The 25,689-nt window shown below is 40.7% G+C and overlaps 2 protein-coding genes across 7 annotated transcripts in view; one reads left to right on the plus strand and one right to left on the minus strand.

The window, feature by feature from the left end:
- Window positions 1-74: 74 nt before the first annotated feature.
- On the plus strand, window positions 75-15,559 carry ANXA7 (annexin A7). 2 transcript variants are annotated; one of them, XM_082486327.1, is made up of 13 exons: window positions 75-133; window positions 3,552-3,609; window positions 6,355-6,556; window positions 6,864-6,971; window positions 8,096-8,139; window positions 8,463-8,565; window positions 8,854-8,948; window positions 9,655-9,768; window positions 10,990-11,160; window positions 13,032-13,202; window positions 13,311-13,386; window positions 14,581-14,693; window positions 15,212-15,559. In XM_082486327.1, the coding sequence occupies exons 2-13, from the start codon at window positions 3,553-3,555 to the stop codon at window positions 15,332-15,334; spliced, it is 1,377 nt and encodes a 458-aa protein (XP_082342453.1). In that variant the 5' UTR covers window positions 75-133; window position 3,552; the 3' UTR covers window positions 15,335-15,559. The 2 variants fall into 2 exon arrangements, with proteins under 2 accessions (XP_082342453.1, XP_082342454.1); XM_082486328.1 differs by having other exon boundaries at window positions 8,099-8,139.
- A 3,191-nt stretch (window positions 15,560-18,750) lies between these two features.
- Window positions 18,751-25,689, minus strand: part of PPP3CB (protein phosphatase 3 catalytic subunit beta) — a 31,826-nt gene continuing 24,887 nt past the window's right edge. For 3 of the 5 annotated variants that reach the window (XM_082486329.1, XM_082486331.1, XM_082486330.1), the window contains 2 exons: window positions 22,129-22,158; window positions 18,751-20,447 (listed from right to left, as the gene is read on the minus strand). In XM_082486329.1, the coding sequence (XP_082342455.1) occupies window positions 20,269-20,447; window positions 22,129-22,158 (209 nt within the window). In that variant the 3' untranslated portion in view covers window positions 18,751-20,268. The remainder of the gene's footprint in view (window positions 20,448-22,128; window positions 22,159-25,689) is intronic. The other 2 variants (XM_082486333.1, XM_082486332.1) reach the window with 1 other exon arrangement.

The raw sequence follows: 25,689 nt of genomic DNA on the forward strand, positions 1-25,689 counted from the left end.
GGAGCGGGGCCCGTGGGCCGGACCGGGGCGGGCTCGGTGCCGGGGGCGGGGCGGGTGCCGCCCGGCCCCACAGCCTCCATTTTGCGGTGTAGCTGCGGGAGAGAGGCCGGAGGCTCCGCAGGTTTCCCCTCAGGTGAGGCAGCCGGGGGGGTAAGAAGGGTGCGGTAGGGCTAAGGCCGGCCATGACGCGCGCGGCCCTCGCCTCAGGCCCCGGCCCGGCTCTCCTCACACACCGCCTCCGGGGCGGGGGAGGGGGGGCTCGGCCGCAGCCCCGCTGCGCCCTGCGGCACGGGCGTGCTGAGGCGAGGGGCAACCCGAGCGGCAGCCCGGGGCAGGGCTCCCGGAGCCGCGGCCGCCCGCCAGCTCGAGGCTCGGCAGGTGTCCGGCCGAGGGAGGCGCCTGGCCCGCCCCAGAGCGGCGCACCCCCGTGGCCGGGGGCCTGCCCTGCCGGTGCGGAGCGGGGACGAGGTCCCGGACACCTCAGGAGAAGTAAGGAGAGCAATACCTGCGTCCGCCCGCAGCCATGCCCCGCCGGAGGGCTCGCCGCGCTGGCCCGGGGCTGGCGGCTGAGAGAGCGGGGAGAGACCAAGGCGATACGTGACCGCCCTTCCCGCCCCGAAACAGAGCGGGGCGGTGGTTCGCCCGGCGGGCAGGGCAGGGCGGGGGCGGCTCTGGCCCCACCGGGGTCCTTTAAAGGCTCCGGGGGCGGGTGTGGCTCTGGCGGGGGCGGCCTCGGCCGGGGTGCAGGTGTGCGCGGGCGGTGCCTCCTCCGCCCCGCCGTGTGCGGGGCCGGGCCTGGGGGGTCCCTCAGGGGCCGGGCGGCGGCAGCGGAGGGGGCGCTTGTCTGTGTGTACCAACCCCTGCCCCACACGCCGAGTTTAGGGCGTCCCCTGATGTTGCACCGTCAGAGCTACATCAATCCCCCCCCCCCCAGATTTCGATTCCAGCTCGCAGAAGAGTACCGGCGGGTGTCGCGGCCCGTAGCCGGTGCCGCCGCTGAGTCAGGCGCGGGCGGGCTGTGGCCGCGGCCTGGCCGCTGCTTCACACACACACCCCCCTGCCCCCGGCCGGGCCCCGCCTTGAGCCCCGGCCGGGGAAAACGGGATGGAAATTAAAATCTGATGGGCAAATCTGTTGCTATTTCGGGTGCGTCAGAGCCCCTGAGGATGCTTACGCAGAGATGAGTGAGGCCATGCGCTATGGCAGCGTCAGGCCAGCGTTTGCAAAGGACTGAATATTGTGTAAGTGACTTAATTTGTCTCCTGGAAAACATATCTACATAGTGAAAGCTGGTTTGGTAAATATTGCTGTCTGCTCATAGTAAGTTTTGAAGAGACTCTTGTAACTGGTGTCAGAGGCAAGTCTGAATTCCCAATTGAGCATCACGTCCATTGAGTTACAAAAAGGCCTGAAGTAATTGAAGCAGCAGTCCTTATTTGACCCTTTTATTACTCTAAAATCTTGTTTTTCCCAATAAAAAAAAAAAATCAGATAGATCAAGCAAATGCAAAGTTAACATTTTTATTTTGTTTTTGTAATTTAGAAGAATGACAAATAGGAATCAGGGTCCTGTTAAAAAGGGAATGATTAAATGAAATACCACAGTTCCCAGTACCTGGCCCAAAAGAACTCACATCACAAATTGAATCCTAGAAAAGGAACTGATACCACAAAAGCAAGGAAAGCGTTAAACAATTCACTGATACACTGTAAGTCACAGGTTTACACGGGTGGTTAATTTGCTAATCAAAAATATGACATAGCCTTGATGGCTTGTTTGCTTGAAAATGAGATGTTGGAAACTCATGCCTTATAAAGCTTTTTGCCAGAATGTGTTTGCTGGTAAATCAGAGACATAGCTGAAAACTTATATTCATTCTAAATTAAGTATCTTACCAATAAGTCTAAAATTTGATATATTGTAATATGGTTGAAAGGTTGTTGGGTCTCATTTATTGTAGAAATTAAACTTTTTGCAGCTGTTGAAACAGCTGAGTTGCTGTCACCAGCTGTTGATTTTGCATCATGAAAAACACTGTAGGTTGTACAGTGGAAATGACACAGTGCACCTCAACAAGTATTACAAGCTTTACAATGTTGTCTTCTTAACGGTGTAAGTTTGGTTGAATTACATGAAGCTGAAAAGCTGAAAAAGTTTTGGTTTGTTTGTTTTTTAATAGTTTTGCTGACACAGTATTTTCCTGTAGGCGGAAAGAGTGAAACTGAAATCAGAGGAAGTGTTGCTGGTCATCTTGTTCCTGAAAGAACTTACAGTTAGTGTTAAAGTCAGAAATACCAAAAGAAATGTGCTTTTGAAAGCCAAATTTAAAGTCCATTCAAGCAGCTGTCAGCAATAAATACTGTACAGGCATGGGTTTAGCATGCTGCTTCTTTAGGAAATAAATAGCCATTAGCAGTGTTTATGATTAAAGCACAGATTTACAAATACACCTCATGTTGTTCTTCGCCCTTTATTTATTTGGAAGTGATGATCCAAGTTTATCAGTGTGAGACTGCATAGCTGCGCTTCTCTGCACGTTGGTTTGGGCTCTTATTTGAACTAAGCTACTTGAAATTTTCATGTTTTCCACTTTAAGTCTCAGATGTTCAATACTATGACCACCTATTGCCTTAATGGTCCAACGCAGTAAGAATTCTGCTTTCCAGTCCATTCGTTTTGGCCAGCGAATACCTAAAAATGTGAATAATCATTCGCTGTATTGCATTCATTTTTATATTTCCTATGTCCTTTGACTTGTGCAGCTAAGGTACATGCTGTCTTAGAAACATGCCATAACTCCTAGGCCCTGATCAGGCAATCTGACTGGTTAGCGTTAACATGATTTTTTTTCCTGACATTAAAAGTTTTGTAACCTGGCTAATGGCCTCGAAACTCCCTGCTCAACTGGATGGCAACATGGGGGATGATCTCTGTCCCGTTCTGTTCCCCAAGCCCCTTTGTTAAAAATGCAACTAAAATAAAATACTGGCAGGAAACAGAAATCTTCTACACAAGTGAAGTATTGCTGGGGCATTACACGTTTTTATCAAATCACCATTTTACACGTGATACATGGGGTACTGCTCTTTTCACAGGGACTACCCCTGTGAGCGGAGGAGTGCAGGGTGATGGGAGACAGGTGCTTGGTGCAGTGCAGGACTGGGGCCCTGCTTTAGCCTGACCCTTCTGTTTCTGTTCTGGCAAAGGGCTCAGCCCCCTTCTGCTGGCACCTCAAAGCGTATCCTGTATTTCAGAGTTCTTTTAGGAGTTTCAAGCCTCTTGCCATGCTTCAATGTCTATCTGACCCTAAATAAGAGCGGTAGTTAATTACAAAGTTGAAGATGCTTCCCTTCTGAGTTCTGCTTGCTATGGTCATATGTATGAAAAAAAGGAAAGGTTTTGTGGGTTTAATAGCTGAAAAGTACTCCTGAACAATTCTAAACCTACAAAACATATTGTTCAAGTGATTTAACAGGTAATTAGTAAGGAAATAACTACTACAAACTCATATATAGTGCCTTGACAGTGAAAATACCTTTTTTTTCCCCAGAATGTCATACCCGGGTTATCCCCCTTCTGGCGGCTACCCTGCTTTTCCTGGTTATCCTGTAAGTATGGCTCTTGAATGCGTTGCATTCCTAATGTAGTTATATTCTGTGAATACCCCTTCTTACTATGCTCTGTGTATATGTAAATAGTAGCTGTCAGTTCATATACAGTATTTTCTAGAGATTATGGTCTTTGGTTTTGTCTATATATCCCTGAGGATGACTTTACAGTTGTTTCATAAGACTTCCAAGAAGGAAGTTTAAGATTTTGGTTTTTAATGTTGCCTGTTATTCCAGAAAGGTCTTTGATTGCTTCGTCTTGTTTTAGTTTATCTCTGTCTTGTGAGTTTGGTCTTCTTTTTATATAGCTAGCTATCTCAGCAAATCATGTTTTTAAAGTATCTTAAAGTAGTTCTTACGTACATATGAGGATCTTTATGTACAGGGTCAGCGGTAATCTCTGAACCAGTCTCTACCAAATATTTTGCATACCCATATACCAGGATTTACACCATTACTCTCAGGAAGAGGTCGGAATGCTTTACTCATGTAGCCCAGCTTTCATACGACACCAAGTAAATATTTTTCTGAGGATAAAGGACGCCATATCTTGACTTTGACCCCCTATCCTTCCGCCACAGGACTTTGTTCCACCTTCAGCTCATGACTGAATGGACTAAAATTTCCAATGAAACTTAATGGAAGGCTGGAATGTATCAGGTGTGGCTGATACTGCAGTCTTTTTGATATGCCTGCATCGTTGTTCAAAGGTAGATGCAACTGTGTGCTTTTATTAGTATGGCACTGATCATATATAATTGGGGGAATTTTATATGGTCTGTATTTTACGTAGTACAGAACTAGACTTAAGCATGGAGCTCAGCCTGAAGCCCACTAAGCTACTGAAAAGCTATGAATACATGCAATGTATATAAATACATGCAATAAATTATCTGATTATTTTGCTTTACAATTTACCCTTACTCTTTCTGAAACACTTAAGTCAGTCAAACTAAAGACAAACATGTTAGATGCCAGACTTTCTTAACACTTGGATTTCTTCCCCCCGAGGTTCTGCTGAACCCTCATGATTGTAGCTGTAATTCATTTTTAACTACTTCTGAAAATATTTTTTTTTTTCTTAGCTAGTATCTAAAATATAGACAACTTCAGTGGATTAATTTAGAAGACCCTTTAGATTTGATATCAACAATTCTAGGTTTCCTAGTCTCATTGATGATGCCGAAAGTGATAACCGGTGCAAAAAAACAATATGAAACTATTTTCTTCTGCAATAGTGATAGTTATCTGAGGAAGGCTTTTGAGGATCCCAAGTTTGGATTTGTAAATCTAAATTCCATTAAAATCTTTTTGTTGAGTCTGGCAGAGAAAGGTTAGACTGTACTGCTGGGGAAGAGAATATTATATAGCCTGGGCCCAGTTATCTGGGGGTAAAAATCTTGCAGCAACCAAACCCAAGGAGAACGTTTGAGCTAGACTTTACTGCTTTGCAGTTTATTTCTGATTTCTGGGCTCAAGAATGAGTGTGTACTGAATGTAACGTGTGACCCATATTTCTAAAGCTAGTCAGTAAAGATGATTCCCAGCAAGTGAGTAATGAGTCCATAGAGACTATGCTTTGTTATGAAGCTGATCTTAAATACCTGATTTTTAAGATCAAGTATATGACTCTTAACTTACAGGGTTTTTCCTTAGAGATCCTGGTCATTCAAGTATATATTTCTAATGTATGTTAATGCTACCTTTGTGGTATGACTGTAAGTCATACATGTAGCAGAACAAAGGCATATAGATGCCTTTTGTTTAACCCCACCTCTTGTAAGTTGTCACTACATAACATTTGAAAATACTGGTTGTGCAAGAGAGGCAGAAGTTTCAAGGATACTAAGCTATAAAAACAGGAGGTGAGCTCCTAATGATTCATAGAGAGCAAGCCTAGCTGAGCTCACCTCCTAGTTATGCGTGATAGAAGTAGCAGCTTTCCAGTAAAGGACCGTAGGTCCCAGTGGTTAAGTCAAATGCGGCTCAGCAGTGTGTGTCCCCAGGGAGGAAGGCTAATGACATACTAGGCTTTAGCAAGAGCGAAGCCAGCAGGTCAAGAGAAATGATTATTCCTCTGTGCTTAGTGTTCATAAGGCCCTGTCTGGAATACTGTGCCTAGTTGTGGCCTCTCAGTACAGCAGAGACATGGACAAACAGGAGTGTATCCAGGGAGGGCTGCTCGCCTGGAAAAGAGAAGGCTAAGCGGAGATCTAGTCAGTCTTCTGCTACATAAGAAGGAGTGATAGAGACACTGGAATCAGACTCTTGTCAGAGGTACACAGTGAAAGGGCAGCTGGGAACAACCACAGGTTGTAATTGTAATTTGATTTGAGGAAAACATTTTTCACCATGAGAGTAGTCAAACACTGGAACAGGGGCCCAGAGAGGCCGTGGATTCACTGTTCCTTGGAGATACTGAAAACTTGACAAGGCCTTGTGTGACCTCATCTAACTCCAAAGCTGACCCTGCTTTGAAGGTGGATGGGATCAGAGGCAGTCCAGAGATGCCTTCTGCCCTTCAGCACTCCCTGATTCTGTGTCAACATGGGAGATGCATCAGAAAACCCAGCCAGGAGGCCCCCATCCAGGCCTCGGGAATTCTGCTGCTGCCGCTTCAAGTGCTGAATCTAATTATATAATTCACATTATTATACACGTGGATATTTTGGTTGCTTTTACATTAGAGTTTTTACTCTAATGCCCTATTAGCAGGCGTACAGACATCCCATTTTCGTGTTTCAGCCAACAGGACAAGAGTCTGTCTATCCACCAGCTGGTCAGTACTCCTATCCCGCTGTTCCTGGAGGATACCCTCCAGCAGGAGCAGGGACCTATCCTGCAGCACCACCAAATGCAGCAGGATATCCTGCCCCGGGGGGCTACCCTGCCCCTGGGTGCTACCCTGGAGCTCCCCTGGCTGGAGGAATGCCACCTTATCCTGGAGGTAAGATCCTTTGTTAGAGTACCCCTCGGGAGTGACTTCTGGTGTAACCATTCCCTATGCTTGGTAGAAGTAGTAAAGAAAAGCTGCTTTGTTCAGCAGTCAATTTTGGCAGCAGCATGTAGGCAGCCACACAGATTGCTATCTAGCAGGAAATACCTGCATGCTAATGGCAGGGCCTTGATGGTTTTAGGCCACTGCACAGACACAGAGAAATTAGTCTCTTGCATAGCTCTGCTCAATTACCTGGCTCATGTTGTGTCAGAAGTACAAAACATTAAGCGTGCTAAAGTCTTTCTTCTCCTCCTAGCTCCTGCGGGCCCTGGGTTTGGTGTGCCTCCCGCTGGTCCTGGCTTTGGTGGCTATCCACAGCCTCCTGCCCAAAGCTATGCTGGAGGTGGACCAGCGCAAATTCCAGGTATGTCATATATAAGAACCTTTAAGCATCCAAGGTTAAACCAAGAGATCCCAGGATAGGTAGTAACAAACTGGGCCCTTACCTTTAATACTTTTAGTTGTTGAGGTTTGTATGCTGTACACCTCCTACCTTCTTTCTTGATAAGACCACTGAAGGGCTGATGAGAACTGGTGAGGGCTGATGATCTCTATAGGTGCTACATCCAAAAGGGATGGCTGTCACTGATTAATGGTCATCATGTAGTGGTTTAGGTGCTCATCCTTCTTCAAACTGCAAGTATGTGATGAGAACTGTGAAATCCAGAGTCCACTTTCAATATGTGTAAAGCTGTTCTGATAATCTTAAAGAAATGGATGCATTTTTCAGATCTGTGTAATCATGGTGATCCCCAGCATAGTGGGGAGATGGAAAGGATAACGCACACAATTGCTTGAAAATGGTGCAGTGTTTTTAATGCTTTGAGTGGTCAGTTACCATCAGGACTATTTTTGTCCTGGAATATGTAAGTTGTGTTTGCAGCAAAACCTTTTTTTTTAATAATTGCTTTCTTAAGTCTAATAATAACTAAGATGCTGTTAAAATTATAATAATTGGACATATGTATTATGGATAAAAATAAAATTCCAGTACTAAAATTGTAGTTGTAGCTTTTGTATTCACAGTGCTTTTTAATCACAAAATGAGATTCCTTCAATTCTTTTTGCACCCAGAATTCTTAATATTTATCCTTTATATGCTAGACATTTTAAGTGTATAATATGACTTTAAAAGCGAGCACAGGACACACATTCTTCATTTGCATGGGCTATCTTAGCTTTTGTCAAAGATAGCAGTATTTAATAAGGAGAGATCCTTCCAGTTCCCACAGCACCAGTAAATTTAGTATTTTTAGAATTGTCTTGCTAGTGTATGTACCAGGATGCATCTGTGATTGCTTCTTCCCTTCGGGAATTTCCCAAGGGCAAGAAATTCAGTTACTGATCATGATAGGTATCATTACTTAGGAAACAGGTTTTGTGCAGTGGTAGGTCTGTAAGCGGCTTTATTTTCAGATTAGATAGCATTTACATAATAAGAGGAGACCTAATTAATGCCTTTTATCTTGTTCTTTAATTTATTTTCAGTAGGATTTCCTGGTGGACAAGCACCATCACCAATGCCTGGTCCGGTATGTGCTGTATCCTCTTCTATAATCAATCTTATGTGGCTTCTGTAGTTTTAATGTTTTTACAACTGGTTTCCAACAAGTTACAGTGTGTTCTGCATCAAGAGTTCCCAGCTACACTCAGAGTACAACCAGAACAAAATCATAACCCTGTATCTGTGTGGCCAAAGCTTTTCAACACAACTAAATGTTGCCCTAATTCTGTAGTACAGAAGAAATGGGGAACTAACGGCCAACTCCTTCTGAAGTACTGATTGCCAAGTTGTGATTTTAATCTGAATTTATATTGTGCAGGATAGCTAGTTACATGTGACTCTCATTTTCAGCCTGCAGCAATGGTTCAGGGTACCCAGGGCACAATTCAGGCTGCTCCAAACTTTGATGCTGGAAGGGATGCAGAAATTCTACGCAAAGCTATGAAGGGGTTTGGTAAGTAAGCAATAGAAGCTTAAAATTTCTATTGAGCTAAATTATTAATGCTATTTTGTCCTTTTCTTCAACTTCTATTTAACCATATATTTTTTCTCCCCAAGTTTTTCAAAGTCACACTTTCAAAATGACACAGGCAATTTAGTAGATGAAGTCACATAGAAAATTTGGTAGACTTAAACGGTAGTCATTTATTATGTAACTATGCCCAAATGCAGGATTATAAAATGCATAGTCTCAGGGGGATTATTATGAGTTCTTACATGAAATTGCCCTTCTGTTTCCAAGGAACTGATGAGCAGGCTATCATCGATGTTGTTGCTAACCGCTCCAATGATCAAAGGCAAAAAATCAAGGCAGCTTTCAAGACTATGTATGGCAAGGTATGTTCACTAGTTCTTTGAATCAGTAAACAAAACCAAACTTTCAGCTGCTGCTTTAACTGCTTGATTGCATTTTAGTCCTGGGCAGTGGTTTGGGCATGTTTAAAATGCACTTTGGTTACCTTCCATGTGTACTGGGGGACATCTGGTATTTAACAGGGTGTTGTCCTGATACCTGGCAGAAGCAGGGGTGGGGGAAGGTTGGGGGCTGGCTCTGTCCCTGGTGAAACAAGAAGCTTCTCTGCTTTTGTAATGCTCGACAGATAGAAAATAATCAAGCTTAAACTGTCCTTGTACTAATGTCTGAAACAACCGATTTTTTTATGCAACAATCCAGCACTGAAATCTGTTTTTTTGTAAGAAACAAACTGAGAAACTGGTTGAGGTTTGGTTAGTCAATAAAAGGCCGAGATAATTCAACCTTTCCCTCTGTCATTTTTGCAACTTAAAGTGAAATTTTATAGTTGTGGCATTTTTCAGGACCTGACTAGGTCCTAATTAGTGAGGAGATAATGGAGAAGAGCTGGGCTGTCAAAGTTTTGGACAGAGGGAAGTTCTTTATAAGAAATAAACCAAAGCTTTACAAGAAAAACAGCACAAGAGTAGAAATCAGTCACGAAAGTAAATTCTAGTTTGATCTTTTTTCAGTATATAATCTACATAGCTAACACTTTCCAAAGCTCTTTTTTTGTTTATAACTGAACAGGATTTAATTAAAGATCTGAAGTCTGAGTTAAGTGGAAACGTGGAAGAATTGATTCTAGCACTCTTCATGCCTAGCACCTACTACGATGCCTGGAGTTTACGTCATGCAATGAAGGTATGGTTTTCCTGTCTAAGAAAAGAGAATACCTGATCCCTGCATTGTTGAAAAAATCCTGTATGGCAAACAAATTTCAGGACTGTGGGGCTTAAAATTATTTTCTGCTGCGTCCCTCAGTTCTGGCCAATTTTTGCAGGATTAGCCAATTCAGAGCAGCTGTCCATCCAGCACAGGATGAAACGCTGCAGGACAGAACTTTGTTCTATGCCACTTGGTCATAATTTTTGCTAGAACCTAGAAAGGGCCAAGGTGCCGTTTAAACTGTAACCACTGCTTAAATTGAAGGTGTGTACCTACCTCTCCTTACTAGGAGCAAACTGTTGTTACTGAAAGAAATTTTTTTATTATCCCATTTTTTTCCAAAAGGGCAATGAAAAAAATATTTTCTTAAGGTCAGATGAGGCATGTATCTGTTCAAGTATTAAGACTGCATTAGAGATTAGGTGAGCTAGTTGGTTTAAACTTTTAACTCAGGTAAACTGGTACATCCAGTTTACCAGCAGCTAGCTGACATTGGAAATGAGCAATTTAAGCCATGTATGAATGCAGACCTTCTAAAGAATGTGGAGCTTAAATGAATATCTGGCTTTAGTGGAGGCAGTAGCCACTCTTGACCATTTAAAAATATTTATAATATAACTTTACCTAGAAGCCACACTCATATAGATCCACTCCTATCTAATCCTTGTGTGAATAGAGGTGACCATGCCAGTAAGATCTTACTTTACACGGTTCATTTTTATTCTGGGGAGAGGGAGGCATCTATAAAAAGTTCCTGCTGGCGCTCCACATTGCAGAAGTGGCCACATTTGGAACAGGGAACACTTGGATGTGGACCGAAACAGAATTTATGTGTGTATCTTTGGCTTTAATGATTATCATAAGGCTCTACCTTCCTCCACTATGCTTCCAGATTAAGGTTGCCAAAGAATTTCCTTCCTAAATCATTTTCCAGTTAACTTTGGCTGATGTCACTGTTGCGGATATACAGTTTTGGGGTATTTTTTTTAACTGGTGCAGAATTGAATGATTGAGGAATCTTCACTGCATTTTAAGTATACAGAAGACTTGGTGCTTTCACACTACAAGCAACGATACTGTTCTTGCAATGTTGATTGTATTAAGTTTTGAAATAACAAATGACTGTTTAATTTCACAGTTGAAGAAAAATGAATAGGTAGTGCTTTGTAGTTACACCCTCTTTTCCTCTGCCTACAGGGAGCAGGCACTCAGGAGAGAGTGCTGATTGAGATCCTTTGCACAAGGACAAACCAGGAAATACAAGAAATAGTGAAGTGCTATAAATCAGAATTTGGAAGGGACATCGAACAAGACATCAGAGCAGACACTTCAGGACACTTTGAACGATTACTTATATCTATGTGCCAAGTGAGCTTTAATTTTTATTTTTTTGGTAAGATAATGGTGTACAGTCTGACTTTGATGCATGTAGTCGTAATGGCTCCATAAATAAATTGCCTGTATATGCTTAGCAAGAGCCAGGTTTTTAAGAAATTATCCCAGGGCCATTAATTTATTCCCTAATGTCAAGGTATCCCTTCATGCCCTCCTCAAGGAAGAGATACTTACTATCTACAAATCTATGATGAATTGTGTGACCTAATTTAGCACCCTATATATATTCATCTCAGAGAATTTATGTGTAAATACTTTATTGTGCACATGCGATCGAGTGGTACTATAAAGCAGTGCTCCAAACTGCTGTTACAGCGAGATGCTTTTTATTTTCTGCATACGTTAACAAAATAATGTGGGTGAATGTGATAGGGTAACCTTTATGGTATGCAGAATACCTGGGAGAATCCCTACGAACAAGCTAAGAGGCACGGCAGGGCAAAACTTACCTCCCAACTTACACCATATACTCCCTTCACATCACCAGAATTAGGGAGGTGCTACTACTGAAGTCAGGTGAACCCTGGAGCTTGCCTATCCCATCTCATTTACTAGGGCTCTTTTTGCATTGAAGAATAGTAACGCGCAGTTATCCATGTTTAGGAAGAAATATGTACTAATGCAACTCCCCACATTTCTCTATCAATCTGCCTATTTTCTGTTAGAATTTCTATGACACTTAAAATCATAGACTCGTTACGGCTGGAAAAAACCTTTAAGATCATCAAGTGCAACCGTTATCTAACTCTACCGGGCCCACTTCTAAACCATGTCCCTGAGCACCATATCTAGACAGCTTTTAAATACATCCAAGGATGGAGATTCAACCACTTCCCTGGGCAGTCTGCTCCAGTCTTTGATAACCCTTTCAGTATAGAAGTTTTTCCTAATGTCTAAGCTAAACCTTCCCTGCCACAACTTGAGGCCATTTCCTTTTGTCCTATCGATTGTAACTTGTGAGAAGAGACCAACGCCCAACTCCCTACAGCCTCCTTTCAGGTAGTTGTAGACAGCGATAAGGTCTCCCCTCAGCCTCCTTTTCTATCTCATTTGCCTCTACCTTTGTGAGAGTTCAGCTATGCACTAGGTATTTGGATTAAGTAGTCAAAATCCACAAGAAGGCAAACCTGGAGAAGCTCATGCTGCTAATTTTTATTTTGATAAATCCAGTACTTCACAATAATTAACAACCACATAATTTAAATATTATATTAACCACTATAGATACAACAGTATTGGAGAGCATATACTCAGCCAGGATATTTAGCAGTATCCATCCATGCACTGGGCAGCAAAAAAACCCAAAACCAAAGCACATAAAATGTCATATAAGCTCTACTGACATATTACAACTATAGCAAGTGCTTTCTGGACACATTCTTACTTGAAATCAGCAAATTTTAAATAAAATAGAAGACCTGAGATATTTCAGGTGTGCATATTCTGTAAGATAATTCATTAGTTCGTTTGGGAAGATTCTTTGCAACTTGAAGCCTAGAAAAAAAAAAAATCAAGAGAAAGCTTACATTATTAAGTAAAATAGAGAATTAAGTACAATACTTAATGAGAACTATGAGATGGTACATAGGGGTGAAATTACTTAAGTCTGTATCTACAGTTTAAAGCCTGCCCTACTGATAGGATTCTGGGCCACTTGCATATCTGTTCCCTATAAGAAATATTAAACCAAAGAGCAGTTTTAAACCAATGTAATGTATTTCTAACTGGTATTACTCCTTCTGCTTCAAGCTTTGAAGATACATGCTTGGAGTCTACATTGCAAGCAGTTAAAGCATAGTCTTCTCTGTGTAATTTCATTTGACATCTGTTGTCTTTGTTTTTAGGGTAATCGGGATGAGAATCAAACGGTGGATTATCAAAAAGCTCAAGAAGATGCTCAGCGTCTGTACCAAGCAGGTGAAGGAAAACTTGGGACTGATGAATCTTGCTTTAATATGGTTCTGGCAAGCAGAAGTTTTCCCCAGCTGAAAGCAACAGTTGAGGCATACTCCAGGGTAGGAGTTCTTCACTAATTTCAAATGAGTTTGGTCAATGCATTTTAAATTAAGGTTCCAGTTTTTACTGCACTTCATTATCCACATATTAATCTCATTTCTTTGTAGATTGCTAATCGTGATTTATTAAGCAGCATTGACCGAGAATTTTCTGGCAACGTGGAACGTGGTTTGAAGACTATTTGTAAGTGATACGTTCTTCCCTCCCCTTATCCCTTAGGAATTAAACCTTGTAAATGTAATTGAAGAAGAATCCAATTCGGCATTGGCCATATGGCAAATGAACACACAATCTGAGACTCTGCTAGCACAAAAGTAACTTCGATTATTCAAATTATTCACTTTACATGTAATTGGAGAAAATAAGCGTCCACCGTGAATAAGTCAGTTTGAAACAAGAAAAGGCTCCATAAGAACTACTTGCCGCTTCTCTGGGAAGGCAGGCAACTGCGCAGAAACAAGGGTCACTGGGTAGTGCCTGTAGCTGGATTTTTTCAGAGCTCTGCAGAATGATGTGAGTACCAGGGTAGCAGAGCCGTGACTCTGCTTGTGTGGCACCCCAGTAGGGACAGCTGAACCACCTCCACACATGATCTCAGAACCAACACGAACCTACTTTAGGCACAGTTCCCTTTCCACCCCTCTTCCCCACCACCACCTACCCCCCAAAAGCTCAGCATTTGTAAGGAAGACTTCAGCAAAATAGAAGACCTGTTTTGAATTCACTTTTTCCTGTTGACTTGTTACAGTAAAGCAGTTCAAATTTAGCACAATTTGCTGATAGTGAGAATCAGTATGATTTACTAGTAAATCTGCATACACCAGTCCTACCAATGCTTACCAAAATGACAGCATTTCCGTAGCCATAACGGATAAGCAAAAACTTCCCAGATTATATTCTACTCAAGAGTTTTATGGGAAAAAATCAGCTCTGAGAATCATGTAGAAAAATAAAGGCTTGTCTGAGAGTGAACGATCTGACTGAAACAAGATCCGTTCTGTAACTAGTAGAGTGAGAACTTTTCACAGTTGTACTTGTCTTAGTGATAAAATACCTTGTATCCCAGTACCAGCTATCCAAGGAGAACAACTGTTTTTAAATTATCTATTTGAGAATTAAGGTTTCAGCCAGCTTTGAAAAGCACTTTCAGAGAAGCTAACTGCTAATAACCTAAGTTTTCATTTGAAGAAATAACTCATTTGATCAGCTTGAAAATAAGCTTAGCTCTATAAAACAGTTCCTGTAATCCCCAGTGACTGGCTCTTCAGCAATACCTACGTCTAGCTGTCTACAGCAGCAATCCTGAATTGATCCTGCCAGGTATCACGATACAGCATACAATACTGGGACTAATCCTAAAAATATCTTTTATTGCAGTGCAATGTGCTTTAAATCGCCCAGCCTTTTTTGCAGAAAGACTTTATTATTCTATGAAAGGCGCTGGCACAGATGATTCTACCCTCATCAGAATTATAGTCACTCGCAGCGAGGTAAGAAACTTTCTCCTCTGTAAACAGCAGATGGAGCAGAAAGCTGTCTACCCTAACCAGCTCTTCACTTGGTCCTTCTTTCTCAGCTGTAGAGATCATGTATTGCAATGAAGCTTTTATGGGGTTCAGATTTAGATCAATGTGTTAATTTGTTTGAAAGCCAGCTTTTATATAGTAATTTAATTATCTCTGGCTAGATAGTAATACTGCTTGTCTTCCTTCTTAACTGCGGTTGCCTGTCAACGTAGAAGGTAAGCACCTCGAGTTCAAAGGTCCAGCTGTTAAGAGTTAGGATCCACCAAAGCAAGGAACAACTGCTGGACTCCCTGGCTTGGGGAGCTGCTCCTCTCTCCTTGGAGGGACCGGCTGGCTTGTAAGACCAGCAGAGTTAATCAATTGCACATTTCACCCTTGGCATGTGCTCTCTAGTCCATGAGGGAGGAGATGCGGGTGACTGTCTAGGAGTTAAAAATCATACACTGTGTTTAAGTTTTGTGCTTTTTTTTTTCTTTGCATAGATTGACCTTGTGCAAATTAAACAGATGTTCACGCAAATGTATCAGAAGACTTTGGCTACAATGATAGCAAGTGATACAAGCGGTGATTACAGGCGTTTGCTGCTGGCAATTGTTGGTCAATAGAAGAGGATTATCTGGTTTTTTGTCTTTTTTAAAAACAAACTGAAGGACATGTAACATGCTTTATGCAGACACTGACTATCCTTGTGCATAAAAGAATAACTTTAAACTTTGTATAATCAAATATGCCTTCTTGATGATTCCATAAGCTTGTTGCACTTACAATTGCCTTAATTTACAGCACATAATATTCTTTATTGTATAATAAAAGATATATCTTGTCTATTAGCCCCTAAGCCTAAGTCCTTTTGACTCAGACAAGACCACCTCCTCTCTGCCAGACTCCCGTGTGATTAAACTGTCTCAGCCAGATCTCCAGCACTCAACAACTTTCTTGAAATACCTAAACTTAACTGCTGAGCTAACTGTGGACACCAAAAAAGGCCTGAGGCTGTGATGTAAAGCATTTTACACCCCCTCTTTAATGTCTTTCCATCGTAATGCTGAAAAACATACAAGTGCTCAGTTTAAGTCACATTACACTGACAGCTTAAGGACCTTGGCAGAATCTGACTGTACCCCTCTATTTAATTTCTTAAATCAGTTACCATTAGTGGTTAGTTACCATTATGTTTAAGGCAGCCATGGAAAGGAAAAATCATCTTGGAACTAATGTTGAAGCATCTCCTTGTAAAGGAGTGGGTTATACAGCAAATGACTGAGCAATGACAAAAGCCCCAATCTGAACGCTGACACTATAGAACGTGTAAATCCAAACTGAAAGCGGTTGTGACCTAGACAATATAAATGACTATGTGGATGTTTTCAAAGGATTTAAAAAGAAGAGCTTTGAATAGCACATTTGGTTTTTTAGAAAGCCACAGTGAATCTGTCCCCCGCCACAAATGTAACAGAAGCTTCGAGTCCGGCAGCAAGCAATGTGTTCCCTAACATTTCTAAGCAATGCCTTAACAAGTAACGATCGTGTTACAGGACACGCTCACACAAACAGCAAAACCCTATTTCTATTATCCTTCAAACAAAGCTAGGCAGGGCTGGTAGAGTTGATTCTACTACAGCAAACCTTTCACTCTTACACAGCATGTACAGAAAGGTTTTTGAAAAACAATAATAGCTACCAAGTTTACCATACCAAAAAAGCTGAAGCATTTCACTTACATCAATGTTCTGCAACCTAAATCTGACTTCAGACTATAAATTTTTTCTGACATTAAACTCAGAAATACAGTTCAGTTTAAAATTCCTGGGTCAAATGAAAATTAATTATTTCATATATGAACAATAGATGGCAGTTGATATGAAGTTCCTACCACTTTGCTCGTCATTCAAAGCAGACTATCAATTAAGTCTGGCTCATACATACTACTACTACAAGACAATGAACAGATGAAAAGGGTTCTATGTCCTATTGATGTTCACCTGTTTTATGGCAAAAAGTTATTTTCGTTACATGCTAGTAACAAAAACTTGTTAAATGGGTGACAAGAATTGAATGATTGATAATGAAATTGTAGCAAAAACAGGCAAGGAAAGAACAAACAGATACTGTCTATCCTGCCTCTGAAAAAGCCGTATTTTTCTATGTAACGAACAGAATGGCGTTTCAAGATTAAACGTTAGAAAAAAGAAAGCCGTTTGTGAGACCGTTCCCGTCAAAAAGTGTTCGTACTCGGAACCACGAAGTTGTGTGTTTGCCGTCAAACTCAACGCAGGCAGACTCTGGGAACTCGGCTGGTCTTCCCGGTTTGGCTCAGCAGGTGGCAGCAAGTTTCCCGAGAGCACGAGTCCCCGCTTTAAAAAAAGCCCACCTCCCAACCGCGCCCGTAACTCCAGCACGTTCCGTACTTCGGCTTCTCAGGCGGACTGAAATACATCTGCACTTCCCAGAACAGTGCGACCCCCCAGCCCGCCTCTGAATGCGCCCGCTCCCTGCCGGCGCCCTACCGAGGAGCGCCGCAGACGGGGACCGCACGCTGTCGGCTGAGCCCAGGGCAAGGCAGGAACGCTCCAACTCAACCCAGGAACCAGCCAGGCATCCCGGAGCTTGTGCTGCCCGTGTACTTTGGCTGAGAGCCATTTCCAGGCATTCTCCCCACCCTACCCGAGCACAGCCACGTAGACACCCCTCTTCCCCCTTAAAACACTGGAAGCAGAAAATGAGGAATGCAAACTACTTACAGTTTTCTGGGAGGGAGGATATCATTTCTTCTCCCCAACAATGCAAGAATTATAGACAGCTCCAGACTCCACCTTTCAGAAACACAGTAGTAAAAAGTAAGTACCTACTTTCCAAACAAAGAAAACCCACAGACATATTCCTGTTACCTGACTACTTGCTCAAAGGGTGGCAGGAGACACCCAGCATGAGGGATCAGGTCAACAACTGCCCAAGACATTTTCCTTTATTGCAGATCTGCCTTCACAGCTGGCAAAAACTATTACAGGCCACAGATACTGCGAGGGAATCCTCAAGGAAGCACCACTGCAGCCGGGCCCTTACTCATGTACAAGTATCAGAACCGGCTCTCTCCAATTACAATAAGGTCTTTCCAGACAAAGATTGAATCTGTGTTTTCTCCACACACACAACTCCAGCTAGTCAGAACACTAATCCCAACTAACAGCTGAGGATCAAATCACAAAAAATACTGTCTTGTGAGGTTGAGCAATCTTCCACCGGCGCTTTCAAGCAGGAAGGGACCATCACGGTGTTCCTCCTGTAAAACTTCAGTAGTACTTCAGTAATGTGTTTGTTCTGCTCTCATACAGCATCGTGCGCAGACTGTACAGCTCGCCAGTGTGCGGGTACTTCATAAAAAAAAAAACCCTTACCTTTATTTAACTTGATCTTCTGCACTCAAGCTTTGAGAAGAGTTTCCAATTAGAATGCATCTGCAATAAAGTAAAATCAAACATTAAAACTTCATTAGCAATAGTGCATCACTAATTACTTTTATCTTAATTCTCACCCTGTTCAGCAGCTTGTCCTTACTTTAAAAAGAATACATCAGAAAGACTAAGTCAGGTATCTGTATTGACCGTCAAAACAGTCAGTCCTCCCCTTCTGCCCAAAGCGCAGCCCCAGTACACACCAGTGTTTTGGACGCTGAGTGAAACCAACACCCACAAAGCAGCTACGCTCCTCTGCCTCTCTTGAATGAACCCCCGCTGCTCTTACAGCCCTCTGCAACCCAACAACGGGCGTCCCGTTTAGCAGCCAGGAAACACCCAGGTATTTTATTTATGAAAGAGAACTCAAAAGCAAAGAAAGCAGCAGCAATAACAAATTAAACAGCATTTACATTAAACTAGTTCTCTGCAAGTTAAATCTGACCTTTTAGGCTATTTTTTTCAATTGCTTCAATTTTGAAGAGTATTTCTAAACAGTTTTTAAGGTCAGATTAGACCTACATATGCCAAATAAAACCAATACACAATGATAGGAGCCGCAGCCCATGCACAAAATTTATTGTGTGCTACCGTTTATAAAATACTTGAATAGTTCAGAACATGCATAAAATTTCCAACTTAGGGGTATGTACAGATTGTACGTTATGGCAAACAAAAAAAAAAAAGGGGGGGGGGGGGGAGATGAACTCTAGTGACATAAGTTTCAAGTTGTGTTCCAGGGGATGAGGAGGACATGTAGCAAATGTCAAAATATATAACAAAGTACAGTGGCAATCAGTACAGTCCATTATTTGTGAACAAATTAGCACAGGGCTTCAATTTTTATTTTAACCAAGCAGTCCCGTAGATACCAAAATACATGCAGTCTCAAGTTTACACTTTCACTAATGCCTTAGCAGTTGAACAGAGCAATTGCTTACGCGCTGCTTTGCCTAAACAAAAAGTATGTCCCGTACAGTTTCAGTTTCCTTTACAGATTTAAAAATAATAAAAAGCTTGCAGCTATTCAGCCCGGTGATTATTAGCTATTTATGCAACCGTAATACTCACAAGAAACTAAAAGTACCCATAACATCTAGGTAACCTATAGATGTACATCATAGGTCTATATATTAAATATTTGCAAAATGAAAACATGCATACACAAAATACAATGCCAAGCTTTACAGACTTGATATGAATCAAAATTTACTTAAACAATGTACAAAGTTCAATTAAAAGTACCTTAAAATTAACACTTCCATATTTTCCTTACTTTTAAAATTAGTATATATAATAATTTTTTTTTAAAATTCAAGGTGGGGAAGAGTCTTGAAAAAGCTGGGCAAAAAAGTTTCTAAATTAAATATTTTTTTAAATCTGTGTTCAAGTAATAAACATTCCTACATAGAAATCTTCCGATAAGCTGTAACTAAAAAATACAGTGAATACAATATAGAATTAGCAACATCTAAGGAATAAACCTGAGGTCAGCATTTTACAGAATGACCAACTGAGATTTTTTTTTTTTTGGCATTTTTTCTGTCTCTTTAAAATACAGTTTTCGCAGCCTCAGATATTTTAAGACCATCCTAATCTATCATTTTAAAGACATTTCATGAAACCGACGTCCATTAATAAATAGTTAGCTCTTAGGATTGTATTTGACAGTCTGATTTAAAAAAAAACGAACAAACAAACTACCTCTACTGAAAGAAAAATCCCATTTGTAAACTTAAAAGTGTCGACAAGGATAAGCATAAGACGCTAGTCTAGATGTGCTTTAGTGACAACAGCCCGATTCTTCCCCCAGATCTCTTCGGAAGCTTCGGCAGGCAGCGAGGGACTGTGCGCGGGTAGGTGAGGCTCTCTCCCAGGAGGTCGGGTCACCACGTAAAGAGAGGGGCTGTTGTCTCCAAAGCCTGGCGGTCCTTCTTCAGCGGGATCGAGTCAGATGGCTTCCCACCTCATATTAAGTAGTCCCTTCAAGCGATCCCCCTGGCTATTTCAGCTGTTGTCACATCAAAAAGCAGTAATCTAGGAATTCTCAGGCAAGACATGAGTGAGTAAACCAGAAGCTGACGTGGTCACTGTGCATTGTTGTTGCCAGTTCCATTGTTTCCATTGGCATTTGTGGTGTTTATAGTATTAATACCATCTTGCTGAAGAGCATCTTTTCTTGGTGGCATTCTCTCATTGATCCTATCCAAACCTTTTGCTTCTTCAAAACTGCAGATTTTATGTTGCGGAGAGAATCCTCGTATTGCTTAACAAAATGCAAATTTGATATGTCAGTAATGGGAAAATAAGTTGAAAGCATATACTTTTTCTAACAAACGATGTTTAAAAACAGGTAAGAAATCAGCCAGAGAAAGGTGTGGCTCTGCATCTGCATTAGTAAAAGCTGCTCTAACCTGCTTTCCTGAAACGCTCAACGGCAATCCTGATTTCAGCTCGTAACAGAAAGAACAAAGTATGGCAAATATTCTGCGAGTGGGAATCAAGGGGTTTAAGCCCACTTGATTGCTTCCGCCCGTCCCCGGCGCGGCCAGTTCCCGACCAACCGCGTTTGCTGCCCAGCGCCTGGGCTCATCTCGACATCCCCCTGCGCCTGGGGGGAATGTCAGTAGGATCTCAGCAGCACAGCAAGTGCGGCAGAGGCAAAGCAGCACGGGGCTACGGCAGTAACGGTCGGGTTACGTCCTGCTTACGCCGCGCGGGCCTGATCCCGCAGTTTTCATGCAGGCAAAGCTGCGGGATGCGGTTCACATTCTGCGCTAATCGGGGGGATGATGGAAATGGACACGACCACAACCACTGAGTTAGCACTGTGGGTAAGCAATGGTATCGCTTAAATACAGATGTATTTAAAGTAAGTCTAGAAAATAGGTATTCTTTTGCTACTGATTATTTTAATGAATGAGGTCTGTAGTTGAATTTAGACCTGAAAATGGTTGACCACCTAATAATACTGATTTATTTGGGATGGAACAATTCTTTGGAGATTTAAGCACAGCTTTCCACTCACAACAACAGGACCTCTTGCACGTGTGTGTGAGAACAGAATATGGCACTTGTTTATATTTTTGGAGATCTGACTTCCTTAATTAAAAAACAAAGAATACAGTCATTAAATGGTGCTTTGCAACCAAATCTGAAAACCCCCAAAGGCAGCGCGCTCAGCTGCTATGCTGTTTGTCATTCACTTCATTGAATATTGAGCAAGAGGACATTGAAGTATCTCTGAAAAGACAACAGTCCGATGTTGAACACTGAACACCGAGTAACTTGATGGCATTTTGCTCAATACCACTAACATAGGACGGGTATACAACTTATTTAGCACAGAAGCACTGATAATCCACGGAATTTAATATGCCTCATACTGGCAGGCTGGGGTATATACTGGAAATAAATTGGGTCAACAAATTATGTTCAATGTCTATAGAAAAAAACATTACATGTATACGTCTTACACTACCAGATGTGTTACGAAAAAAATTTAAAAAATATGTTCAAAGCCATTAAATTAGATTTGATGAGAAAAGGCATGCATAAACAACCATCCTTCCACATATAACCCCCCCCCTCACAATCAAACAAAACCTTGCGGTTGAGTGCAGAAAAAAAAACACTAAACACTACCATTTTTAAGGACTTCAAGACAACACCACGTATCACAACATGCTATTATACAAAAACCTACTGCACGTTTTGTAAAAACAAACAAAAAAATGACCAACCCCCCCCAAGAATTTCCCTAAAATATTCAAGATAATCATCACCCTAAAGCCAGAAATGAATGTTACATGTAAAAGGGATGAATCAATGCAGTTGATTCATCTCTGCTTGTGCAAGTTGAAAGTAAAACACACCCACACAGAGTACTTTTGAATTCCCTCCCAGACACCACAGATCTCTGCCCGTGGCAAAGACTCTGATCATACCTTTTTCAGCCTCAATTGCCTCTACAGTGGCTGTACAGAAGTGAGCAGATGCATGCAAAATGAATGAGAAAGATGAAGAGTGTAATATCGCACAGCAGAAAAGGCAATGATCAATTTCATATAGTACGCTACGCCAGACTCAATTACAAGTAGTTAAAATGATAATTAAGGGTTTGGGGGGTTGCTTTTAAGCTTAGTGAAACTTCTAAATTTTAACTAATACAATTTGTCAACTAAAAGAATATCAAAGCAACACTAATTCACTGATGTTATTAACTGCACATTTCTACAAGTTGGGTGGTTGTTTTGTTTGGGGGTTTTGTGTTTTGTTTTGTTTTGTTTTGTTTTAAGACAGCAACAGAAAATTTCAACTGATGTTGAAGTTGTGGTACAGTTTAAACAAAAATACTAAAAATCTATTTGAGACTACTATTTCTGAAGATTAAAATGCATTATAGTGGACTTCATTAAATTACCAGGAAGGATGCTATAAAAATAACACTAGCGGTGTTCTAATAATAAGAGATTATTTTTCTCTTTATGTTTCACTCCCTGAAGTTTAACTAGTACTTCAACTTCTACCCTATTTTAAGCTGAAACGGGGATCTCTGAGAACTGAACTATGTGAGTCTCATTTACAGAGTCTCATAAATTGTTCAGTTGAACCAACAACAAAGTCTACAGCAGGAAGAGGTTTGGATATAACATAGTCTTGGTAGGTAAATTAATACAAATATGAAAAAAATCTAGCCTACTAGTTGTCTTTCGAACTAAATAACCATCACATCTGCTGTAATTTCCAAGTGTAAGATCTTTCCCAATTGTTTTAGCTCTAGAAGTCAAAGCTTTAACACAAGGTTATCAGGATATCAAAATCACTTTCTATTAGGGCAGACTCGCTACAGAAACCACTTTGTAACTACGACCTGAACTGTAGAGAGAAGTTGCAACTTTTAACCTCCCCTACTATGTGCCATACCTCTAAGAAGTATGAACCAAAAATAGCATACATAGTGGTAAACCTGCTTGTGTAATGCTTGATACATATTGTTCACAACAAAAATGTAACAGTATTCAAGCAAATGATGGGGAAACTAGCTATATAAGAAAATATGGCATTAGATCAGAACAGAATTCTTTAAAGCAAATTAGGTTTGTTACTTCTCATTTCCTATCCAACAAAAAACAGACACAACATTTCAATTGCCTACACTATGTCATTATGTACCAGTTGCCTACAGTGTGCCTTAACCTCACCCTCACTGTTGCCTAAAATTGTCATTTCCACTGAGATACTCTAAAAAAATAAAAATAAAATAGATACTTGCATTAAGTGCTACTAAAGTAACGTGGAATCCTTAGGAATCCACTTGAATGGATGGTTATTTATGTTTATGTTAAGGGAAAGAAGCTTTCTCAAATTGTAAAAATAAATAAGTTTAAGAATTATTTTAGAAGGTCACCAGATATATACTTTCATACTATAATCAATTTGCCATAGAAATACAAAACTATGTAAAAAAACCACCTCTTTCCACCATTTCCTGTTACCTGTGAAGTCTTTGTTTTCAATCTTTCCCTGAAAAGATCACGAATACTGATTTATCGCTGTAAATTACGTAGCTTGGTCATAAATACAAATTTAAAAATTAACTCCCAGTTCATTCTACTTGTAGTACTGTTATTCCAAAAAGATCTTGGAATATACATCACAGTTAAGAAAAAGATAATTTTCAACTTGACATAAAAGAACAAACTGACTGGAAAATACAAGCACTTAAAAAAAACACACAGTAAAGACTCAATTTGGAAAATAATTTTGTTGGATTCTTTTTTGCAGGTACATCTAAATTAAACCTACATCCTTTGTAAACCCTGATAAACCTCAAATAAATACTGTCTCATAATAATGTAATGGGTAATCCTGAAGTCTTTGCTCAGAAAATTTTCAACCTGAGAGCAAATTTTAAGGAACGGGGTTCAATGGCATTTCCATCCTCAATTCCAGCTCTGCCCCTGCATTACTTAAAGGACGGATCTGGTACAAAATCCTTGCTAACTTTCAACATAAATCCAAAAATCTATCGTACTGCCCCTCTGACTAAGAGCAAGAGCAGCAATGAAAGATAAGAAGTATTTGGCCAGTTCAACTGATTTCTATGGAAGTACTTATAATTTTTAATTTTGGCTTGTGTTTAGTATGTTGCTGAATAAGGCTTTAGGTGTTTGGGATTTTTTTTTTAACAGATGTTGGCTCAGTTTGGAAAATAATTTTGTTGGATTCAGTTCACAGAATAAGTCACTAGGAAATGCTACTTTAAAAAATGGTACTTAACATGGTCTTTAATATTTCAGCTATTATAATGCAAATAACATAATTAATAAAACCCATAAATTTACATTTAAAAAAATTAGAAACATACAAAGGCCATGATTTCCCAAAGTCTGTTTTTACCCTAGCACGTTAAAACTGTCTGAAAATAACCTATGATTTGTTTTTCAAAAACATATCCATATATTTCTGGGGAAAAAGAATAAATCATATATTGACTTGTTCCATAAGATGTACTTAGCACCTTTATCCAAAAATTATCTAGTTTAACTGACTTGTCTTTGTTTAACAGACTCGCAGAATGGTCAGGGTTGGAAGGGACCTCTGGAGATCACCTAGTCCAACCCCCCCGCCAGAGCAGGGTCACCTACAGCAAGTGACACTACAGTTAGAATTTGTATTTCACGCTCAGACTGCTGTGTTTTGCAGTATGAAGCTGCTCAAGCATTGCCCGTGGAGCAGTTGTATTAGACTGACTCAGGTGTTCGGTGCCCTCCTCTGCAATATGACAATGCCAAGAAACTTCCCTCCTCTGCGAACGGCCAATATCTCACCCAAGACAGCAGGTGTGGCGGAACAAATTCCTGAAACAGGAGTGGTATTTGCTAAGATCTAGTACAGAATATGTTACTGACATTAAGAATTATAATAGGCTTATATGCAAAAATTGCAGAGGCACTGCATTAATGGAGATTTACATATAAATATATATATATACTTGCCCTGATAAAAAAAATTCAGCTCAGCTCTCTGGAGAAATGCAGATATACACCAATTTCTTATAGCTTTCAAAGTTGCTTACAAGATTTACTAGCATCCAGCACAACTAAACCTTTTCTCAATGTGCCATTGAAAAATGAGCACTCGTAAGACTGAAACCTGGAAACCCCTTGACATATCCGTCAATTTTGTGACTTTTCAAGCAAACAAAAGAATAGAATAAAAAAAATTACTGCAATTAATATTATGTTGCTTTATTTTCTCAAGTCTAGACTAGTTTAAATTATTGATAGTCTATTGATCAACACAGTACAATATACTTCAAAAAGTAATTAAATATTTGTAGTAAGAAATCCTACTATACTGCCAGTGACCAAGACTATTTTTGCCAAGAATATGAATTCACTGATATTATGATCGTTTAGAAAAATGTAAATTTGTGAAGTTTTGTTTTATTTTTGGGTTACTTCTAGCTTTGCGATTGAGCATGATAGTTTGAAATCTACTTT

Source organism: Vanellus vanellus, assembly GCF_965231255.1.
Source record: "Vanellus vanellus genome assembly, chromosome: 7".
In the NCBI taxonomy this organism is placed as follows: Eukaryota; Metazoa; Chordata; class Aves; order Charadriiformes; family Charadriidae; genus Vanellus; species Vanellus vanellus.

What these genes read in the sequence shown, in the direction of transcription:
- ANXA7 (XM_082486327.1), top strand. Translation starts at nt 3,553, where the DNA reads ATGTCATACCCGGGTTATCCCCCTTCTGGCGGCTACCCTGCTTTTCCT. An exon ending in GTTTACGTCATGCAATGAAG is followed by an intron (nt 9,769 to 10,989) that starts GTATGGTTTTCC and finishes CTCTGCCTACAG; the next exon opens with GGAGCAGGCACTCAGGAGAG. An exon ending in TACTTATATCTATGTGCCAA is followed by an intron (nt 11,161 to 13,031) that starts GTGAGCTTTAAT and finishes CTTTGTTTTTAG; the next exon opens with GGTAATCGGGATGAGAATCA.